Below are 9,726 nucleotides of genomic sequence, written 5' to 3'. Positions count from 1 at the left end.
AAAAAATACACTTATCAAATCTGCAAATATATTTTTATTTAAGAACAGTGTGAAATCTTCTATAAAATAGACATTACAAAAATATTATTAAAACTAACTTTCTTTGAGAAAGATGATTAAACTAACATATCACAAAGAACAAGTCCACTAATCTAAGGCATCACATTCTTACCTAAAACAATTTGCACTTGGAATAAATACTTTAAGTAGGTACTAAAAAATATCGACACATCAATCTTTGGTTTCATTTTCAGTAAAACAACCTTCATCCAGTTTCTTCGCAACCTCGTCTTGATTCATTTCGTTGACTAAGGAAAACAGGATAATTTGATTTTTGAAAACCTCTAAACGATTTTCCAAATTGCATTTCTCTGTGTTTATACTATCAGAATTAATTATCCCTTTTGCTTCTTTGCAGCTTTCAAAAAAAGCTTTCAGCATTTCAGTGGTGGAGTTGACTAAAGGCTTCAACTCGGTAATTGGAATCTTTTTAACTTCAACAACTCGAGGTTTGCGCTTTCTAGTGAAATATTTCTTCTTGGATTTCCTTCGTACTGGCACTGTTTCTAGTCTCGGTTTCTTATTGGGAGCTTTCTTCTGGATCTCTCTTATGGTATAATCGAAAGCTTCGATTTTTTTCGTTTCGGTATTGTATTCGGGCCGTTCGTGTGCGTTGACAGGCCATTGTTTGAAAGTTTCAGTTGGCGGTGGAGGTTTTTTATTGGGTACCTAGAACAACTGAATCTATTTGACACAGGTAATGCGATCAAGACGGATTTTAAACTTTTCCTCTTGGAGTGGGTAGCTACTTAATTAATATTACATAATTTAGTACTTAATTGTAATTGAAACATGTCACTAACACTTATCTCTATACAGGGTGTTTTCTAAGTTCATATCATAAATAATTGAGGATGTTATGCCTTGTATCATTTAGAAAATCTCAAGAAACGACCAGTTCAAAGTTATTGATTTTCGAAATAAAGTGTCGAAGTTTTACAAAAATATTTCTCAAAATGTTTGCAGAATCAATTGGTGTTAGTATTTAGGCTAATTTTTTTTTTAAAAAAAGTGAATCAGTTTTTTTAATCCATTATTTAAATGAGCACAAAATTCCGGACAAATGCGAGTTTAAGAAAAAAATATATGAGACAAAATTGGCTGCTTTTAGTGAGAACACCTTGTATTTTTTGTGAAAAAATTTAGTTTAGTTATTTTTTTACTTATTCAACAAGCTTCTTTTAAATTACACAAAAATAACTTGAAAATGGTTTGTTTACTTTTACCAAATAACATTGAAGACACATTTTTTGAAAATTAGAAATTGCACTTATCCAATTTCCAATACTCAGTGGCGTCGAAATTCCAAGGTTTTTAGCGACGAGTGATTCACTGAATACAAAATAAGTTAATTTTTGTCTTAATTATTATTATTAGCCTAGGTTTCATCAAACTACTTCAGAACATTTACAGAGGTATTGGAAAAAATATGATATAATGTTTATTTATAAATTCCAATGGACTTAAAAAACTCTCTGTATATTGATTTTTGCGAACACCTTGTATTGCAACATTTTCAAACAGTTGCTCAATACCGTTTTTAAATAATATTGACTTATTTTTAATAGTATGATTATTTGTGTTGTCAACTTCAATTTACAATTAACTACAAAAAGACCAATAAAAATAAATGTATCATTTTTAAATATTACTTATTTCGACAAAAATCAGTTCGTTTTTAAAAGTACTGTCAATAACTGTCAAATTTTTATTATTTCCTCCATAGATTATCGGAGAGATTGTATGATTTGTATTTCGTATAAACTATTTTTAAATGTACGATATTTACCTTATTTTCTTTTTGTTCTTCTTTCTTCTCCTCATCACTAGTGTCGAGCAAGGCGAAATCTTCCTCTAAGATATGTTCTTTAGACAATTTTTTGGAATTTATCCTGGCTTTTCTGACGGGGTTCCGTCTTATTCTATTATCTTTGTTGGGCGAAACGTCAATTTCCTTTCTTTTCTCTACTACGTTCACTTCCTCATCTGCGCCCTTAGTTTTATCTTCCCTATACTCCTTAACAAACACGACGTCATCGTCATCACTGATACAGAGTACATCGACGTTCTTCGTATTTTCAAAAGGATTCAGTTCCGACAATTTGTTAATGTCAATAAATTCAGGTTGGTCGAGGGCTGTTTTATTATTACACAAAATTTCCAAAACTGCAAGGCCGTCGTCGACTTGCTGCCTCTCATTTATGTATTGATAATTTTCTTGTATACCATAATCATTTTGGACGTTACCATTCTGCAGGTTTTCGAACTGATAGTAATTACCATCGAAAATGATTTCCGGTAAATTCAAGTTTTGATTGTTTGCGTTATTGATAGGATCTAAGACTATGGCACAGTCACTTTGGATATTTTCTTGCGTATAAATCATCAAGGGCTCGTCCAGTAGAAGAATCTGTCCATTTTCGACGAGGCTGGAATATTCCCCGTTGTAAACCAAATTTTCGTTAGGGTTTCTTCCAGTTTCCAAAGCCATAGCTTGAAAAACCTGCAAATATCAAAGCATGGGTAAAGTGATAATGAAGTACAATTACGATTTAAACAAATATAATACAATTTTGTGCCCGTCTGTTTAGTATTTCAAATATTCACATTACTTCACACGAACGATGTTACATAGTGCTGGTATAAGCACTCGTTTATACAATAAAACGTTTTAACTTACTTGTTTTTCAATTCGTAATTTTACAAATAAAAAAATGCGAATTGAAATGTCATAATAAATTTCGAATGGGAAACTACTAAAAATTTGATATTGCTAGGCGACCGAAACTATTGTTATTTTTGTCATTGTAGTAAGAAGTGCGGTTTCATTCAAAAACTTAATTCAAAGTAAAATAAAGATGTGAGTATAAAGGAAATATACAAAATTATATCATTTATCACGGACTTTTATTAGACTCGAGATTCTACCAGCTGTCAAACTGACAATCAACTGAAGAGTAATAAAATAAGAGTAAGATGCAGATTAATTTGAATTGCAAAGAATCATCAAGTAAGTGTTTACTATGCATTTTCATTCATTTTTTAGATGAAAATATTTAAAAAACATTCCACGAGTGATACTTTGCGCGACTAAATCAGAATAAACACATTTTGGCAAGGAAACTGAAATAGCTAAACTAATTCGCTCAGTTATAATGCTTTTATAGATTTATGATCACGGGCTAGTCCAATGTGCGAAATCTTGTTATATATTACGTATCGGAAAGCGACCGAAAAATAATTTTAATTTACATTTGCCATCCAAATTCGTTTGACGCCATATCTCATGCGTACCAGGTTTATTTAGAAGGAATTCCACGGTTAAAATTTCTCAGCAGGATATCCGAAAAATGATTTATGAAAGGGACCCGCATTAAATAATATTTTAGACGTTAAAATTAGATCAAAAGTTTTATTCGTGGTACGGGACCTCTTATTTTTTAAATACTGTTATTTCCATGTATCCTGTTTATATTTAAGAAACTGCATTGACGTTCGACGGAGGTTGTCAGTTGCGAATCGTTTTTGGGTTTATAAGAGCGTCAAAGTGATCAAAAGATTCATCATTTGATGCCTTCATCTCGAACTGTTTTGTTTATATTATTTTTCTTGTAATCACCACTTAGTATACAGGATATATCAACAAATGAATATTCTCTTTTAAAAATAACTTAAAATGACCTTTTGCACGAATTACTACTACAACATAAAAAATAACATACCCACAATCTAGGATTTTTTAAATTATTTAAGTGCACTACTGTTTATTAAAATGCCCCACAAGATAAACTGTCGTAGTATATTATTGATAACAATCACATTACAGAACAAACACGAAATATAATAGGGTTTAATCTCTCAGTAGCAGTTATATAAATGATAAATTTTGACGTTGAAACGGGGGGTAATTAATGGGGTGTGTCCTAAGAAATAAATCCATGATTATTGGTCAGAATTGTTTGTTTTCCTATTAATAAAATAATCAGGTGTTCACAGATATATTTTGGACATGCAAATAATAATTATAATTTTTCTAAAGGTACAACTGGTATGGTTACCAAAAAATCTAACATTTCTGTGTCTATGGCTTTTTTGTATTTTTGATTTATTAATTGATTGTGTAAAGACGATGTTGCAACAAGCTTTATCTAATAAGTATAAAAGAACAAAAGTTACATTTTCAAAGCGCTCTACAATTCTTTAAAGATTTGAACACGGTATTTTAAAATTATTTCGGAACCATTGAAGATATACAGTGTGTTCCCGGATGGGGTACCGCACCTTGTCAACTTTTTTAGTGTTGATATTTAGAGAAAAAGTTTTTCTTGACAAAAAGTTTTACTTATACAGGGTGGTCCTTAAGTAATTGTATATAAAAGCATGATAGATTTGCGACTTTAAAATATTACGATTTGAGCCAACTTGCCTTAATAAAACATTGATAATAAGAAGATACAGGGTGTTAAAAGTGAAATTTCATTTCATAATTCGGTATCTAATTTAATGTATCATTTAGAGGGCGCCACATAAGCCACATGTGTGGCATAAATGTACACTAAACTTTTTTGCCCATCAAGGTAGCCCTCTTTGGAAAAAAATATTAAAAGCACGGCATTGTAAGAACAAAAATGTATACTTGTTAACAACCTCTAAACTTAACGGCTTTCGAGATAATCGAATTTTAAAAATCGGCTGCATAATTCTTTAATTCATTACGAGAAATAGTAACGTAGTAGACGGAAGTCACGAATGATTTTAACAGCTAAACATTCTTGTTTTCATAATCTATGACGTTTGAAAAAGTTTTAATTGAATATTTCAGATAATTAAGGAATAGCAGAAAATGCCGAGACAATAATTTTTCTAATACAGAAATGAGAGATAATGTTACTACATATTTACTGCCAGCAATATTTCAGTGGACGTGCTGCGAAATGGGAATATTTTAGAAGATATCCAAACAGGCTGCAACCTAATCACCAAACATTTGAAAATCTATTTAGGAATTTAGGAGAAAGTGGTTCATTTCGTCCTAAACGTGATAATTTAGGCCGACCGAGAATCATTACGCCTGATCAAGATGAAATTGGTTCACGTTGCAGATGATCAAGTTAGTACAAGAAGGTTATTTTCAGCTTTGGAATCAGTAAAACTTCAGTTTTAAAAAGACTAAACATCGATAAATATCACCCCCACCATTTTACTCCTGTGCAAAATTTATTGCCAGCAGATCTACCATTAAGATACCAATTTGCAAGTGATATCCGAAATAGGCAAAATCTTTACCCCACCTACCTTTATTAATAAAATATTATTTACGGACGAGGCAACATTTAGCCGCCGTGGTATTTTTAATTTAAGAAATAATCATATCTGGGAAATTGAAAATCCTCATTTTAAAATAGAAAGACATTTTCAACACGAATTCAAAATAAATGTATGGTGTGGGATCATTGGTGATCATTTTTTAGGGCCATACGATTTCCCGCATACTTTGAATGGTGAGAACTACATACATTTTTTACAAAATGACTTCATTGATCTTTTGGACGAATTGCCACTAAATTTCAGGCAAAATATGTGGATTATACAAGATGGTGCATCTCCTCATTTTATGAGAGAAGTCAGAACATATTTAAATACCAAGTTTCCTGAACGCTGAATTGGCCGTGGTAGTCATTTCCCTTGGCCAGCACGTAGCCCAGACTTTAATCCTCTCGATTTTGGCGTATGGGGCGCAATGAAACAACTTGTTTATAAAAGTCCCATAAATACTTGCAACCAACTTTGGGAAGAAATAAATGCAATTGCAGTTTCTTTTGGACCAATCATGTTATTTAATATGAGGCCATCTTTTATGGAACGTATGGAACGCATCGAAGAGAATGGTGGACATATCGAACACTTACTTTGACATTATTAAACTTGTAATGTTAGTCAGCTTAGTTTTTTCTTTTCTTAATATGTGTAAAATTCACTTCTAATTATGATTATTAAACTTATTATTTAACTGCTTTTATTTAATTTTTTAAATGTTGATGTCAACTCCTACTATTACGTTAATATTCATCCTGTTGATGTAAAAACATGATAAGCGTATCTTCTACGTTAATATTTCTCGTATAAAGAAGAATTATGCAGCCGATTGTTAAAATTCGATTATCTCCAAAAACCGTTAAGTTTAGAGGTTGTTAACAAGTATACATTTCGCCCTTCCACAAATAAGATGTGGATCTTATTTGTGGAAGGGCGAAATGGGCGGTGACTATTAGACGACTTCATTATAGCCATCTTTCTCTATCGCACGGATTTCTATGACTTTCTTTATCGCTCTCATGTAACGGCCGATGAACCATGGGGACTTTCCGACCCTGTATGTACAATTACTTAAGGACCACCCTGTATACTATATGTAATAAAGCATACAGAGTATCCCAAAAATTTTTAAATGTGAAATTTTCTCTAAGTAAAGTGCCTTTATTTTTGTTTTCGTTAAAAACTGTATTTAACCATGTTGTCCGAGAACTCAAGAAATGCTTAAGTACGGGATTTAGTCAGGAAAGAACAATAATCATATTTTGTAATTAAAAAAACACCGCAATTTGTAACTATCTTACGTACCATATAATTATCATGGATATTTTCTTATCAATGTCAAAGTCAATATATTTATTTTTATTAACTGCTTACGGAATAATTTTTATTAATAATGGTAACCCTAAATGCTAAATAAGGAGACGCAATTTTTAAGTATCTTACGTAAAGCAGACAAAAATTGTAAAAAATAAGTCAACTTTTGTTTTAAATCTAATATAATATAAACATAGCTTGGTAGAACAATTTCCGGGTTGATTGCTACGTCGCGTCGCTTGGTTTAGGTTTCTTGATGTTTCGAGAGACATATCGCTCTCATCCTCAGAAGTAACTCTGAAAGTTTTCGAGTTTTTGAAAAGAGCGATATGTCTCCCGAATAACTTTTAAACAAATTTTTTTATGCATTTACAAATTTCAATGCTTCAATGCTCAACGGTTGGCTTTAGAGATAAGTATTCCTTTTTTTAAGCAGAAAAGTTGGGGGAAAATATTTTTCCAGCCCAAAATGGCACAACCGTGGCACAAACAAGTTTTAGCAGTTTAAATGCGTCCTAATTGGCGTTTGTGGCGCTCTCTAGATAATACAATGAAATCGTCGATAAATTCGAATTTTTCATACCAAAAAAAACCCGGATACGAAATATCACGAAATTAGCTCGAAATAGTCGAGACATTAAAAAAAATGTTTCAATTTTGACACCCTGTAGCTCCGTTACAGCCCTTTAGAGACACCTTGTAGATCAATCACAAACACACGTAACAGAAATATGAAATTTGCACCACTTTAGGACGCACACAATATGAAAGTTAAGCTATAAATATGGGTTAGCAGTATTAACGGCACTGCCTGTCAGTCCAGCACGGACAATATCCACAAGCCGCTATTTAATCTCCACGTGACGTCATAACCGCAATAACGTAACACTTAGTTAATCTTTGTATAAAAAGTAGTCCTTCAATTTCCCTCAATTTATCTCGACACTGGTTCACAAAAGCATTTTGACAAGACCCGATAAAAGAGCAGACTGCTCAAGTTAAAATACACCCTGTATAGAAAGCATCAATGAAACGTTGGCCCAAAAATATATTCCCATCCTGTTTTTCAGAGCGCCTTCTTCCAATAACAAACATTTCAGTATTCATAAATAATTGCAAGGAACTTTCCCAAGGGCGAATAAATAGCCACTCCAAATATTTTTGGTAGGAAAAATTATGCAATAAACTTTCTTGTTTAGACACGTTTGACTTGAGAGATGTATGACCCGCATGCCACTCTCATAAACGATTTCAGCGTAAATAATGCCCAAGGATCGCTTTGTTGGATCCGTTGATCCCGGTATAAATAAAAATACGAGAACATCGTACGACCTTAGTTAACCTAAACACATTCCGTATCAATTAAGATGCCTGTTGGGGTTTATTATTAGACCCACGAACTTGAAACTTTTTCTTTTGTATATATTTTACGTACATTTCGAATTATACAATTTGACGAACAAAAGCTGGATTAGTGGCATATTGACTTCAGGGAATATTTCGGATATAATTTTTCAGAATGTATCGAATGTATTTACGTTTACTTTATCGGAAATTTTAGAACATCCTTTTGTAAATTGTTATATTGGCATACCTAATGTTTAATACCCGTTATACAAACTATGACGTAGGTGGGAATTTTGGATTTTTAATGAAGGCATGGTGGCACTTCATGTAGATTTTGTATAATGAAATGTATCTACTTCTTAGAACTGTAGAACATACAGGGTTGTGTGTTAAACCACAACAGCTCTGTTATTATTCAAGACACAAAATAAATTTCTTTTTAAAAAATATGTATAAATTATTAGCACTCGTATTTTTTCACCCTATTTTAAAGCGAATTCGATCAAATTAAAAAAAATCGTATTAATCTGAATACTTATGCATTCTCTGTATTTTTGTTTGTTTGAATTTGTTTGTTTGACTTCATTTGATAAGAGTCTTTAGAAACATTTTTTGAATTTACTTTACTTAGCTACTTATACCTTTAAAAATAGAGCAAAAAATGCAAAAATGTTAATTTTCACTAGTTTTTAAATAAAATTAAGAAGTGTACATACATAGTGTTGTACTCTTAAAATCTGAGAAAATATTGTTTGAAAGTTGGCATAAAAATACCCTTTACAAAATAATGAAACTCTTCCCACAGATCTGTCTGGCTAGCTTTAGTCTTTCGCCCTGTCAAATATTTGGATCCAAATGTAATGGTATTTGCACAAAATTGAACTTCAAATTCAAATAAACAAAAATTCAGAGGGTGTTCCTCATAAAAAATAAACATTTTTTATTTCCACGCTTTCATACATCACCCTGCATATATGAAAATTATTTTTGATCGCCTATAATTTTCATTCAGACAATTTTTTTATCCAGCACTAATAGACTAGATCACTAGGTATATTTTTAAACTTGGTAGATCTTAATATAATGACCTAATCAAAATATATTTTGCCAGATATTGCCTATAATGAGCAAGTTGCATCAAATTTTCTTTTGAGGCAAAAAATTAAAGTGCAGAAAATTACTATAAAAGTATGTTTCTAATGTAAAACCCGTTTAAACTTAACTATTAACATGTAATTAATTATTTTTCTGTGGCATTTTTATTAGTGTATTTATTTAATTGGGTATTTTTTCCACACTGAAAAAGGAAAATTTTTGTTCAAATTACTCCTTACGCCAACAATCAAGTCAAGATGTTGATTACGTAGATTTAGTTTTGCATAATCAGAAATATCATAGTGAAAAATTAGATAATACTTCTCGATTACACAATAAATACCTACAATTTATATTTCGAAAACCTTTGCCTTTTCAAAATTTAGAAAACGTAAGATAAACATGCGAGATAAAAATGTGCTTTTTTCCCTTATTTCCAATGTATTGTCATTTATCTTCTAGCCTGAACAAAACATACAGGATGGCCAAATGAAAACGAAACAGAGCCATTTTCAGGAACTGCGTCAAGATTGTAGAAAAACGCTCAGACCCGTCGATTTTAGATTAAAGGGGGACATTCTTTGCTGGTATTTT

The 9,726-nt window shown here is 31.7% G+C and overlaps 1 protein-coding gene across 1 annotated transcript in view; it reads right to left on the bottom strand.

Annotated features, from left to right (window-relative positions):
* Positions 1-17: 17 nt before the first annotated feature.
* Positions 18-9,726, bottom strand: part of LOC108915962 — a 41,121-nt gene continuing 31,412 nt past the window's right edge. Inside the window, exons 2-3 of the mRNA XM_018722129.1 lie at positions 1,850-2,563; positions 18-729 (exon numbers count right to left, since the gene is read on the bottom strand). Of these exons, the coding sequence (XP_018577645.1) occupies positions 232-729; positions 1,850-2,551 (1,200 nt within the window). The 5' untranslated portion in view covers positions 2,552-2,563 and the 3' untranslated portion in view covers positions 18-231. The remainder of the gene's footprint in view (positions 730-1,849; positions 2,564-9,726) is intronic.

This window comes from Anoplophora glabripennis, unplaced genomic scaffold (genome assembly GCF_000390285.2).
Source record: "Anoplophora glabripennis isolate ALB-LARVAE unplaced genomic scaffold, Agla_2.0 scaffold36, whole genome shotgun sequence".
Taxonomy (NCBI): Eukaryota; Metazoa; Arthropoda; class Insecta; order Coleoptera; family Cerambycidae; genus Anoplophora; species Anoplophora glabripennis.
This window is presented reverse-complemented; position numbering and strand designations above follow the sequence as displayed.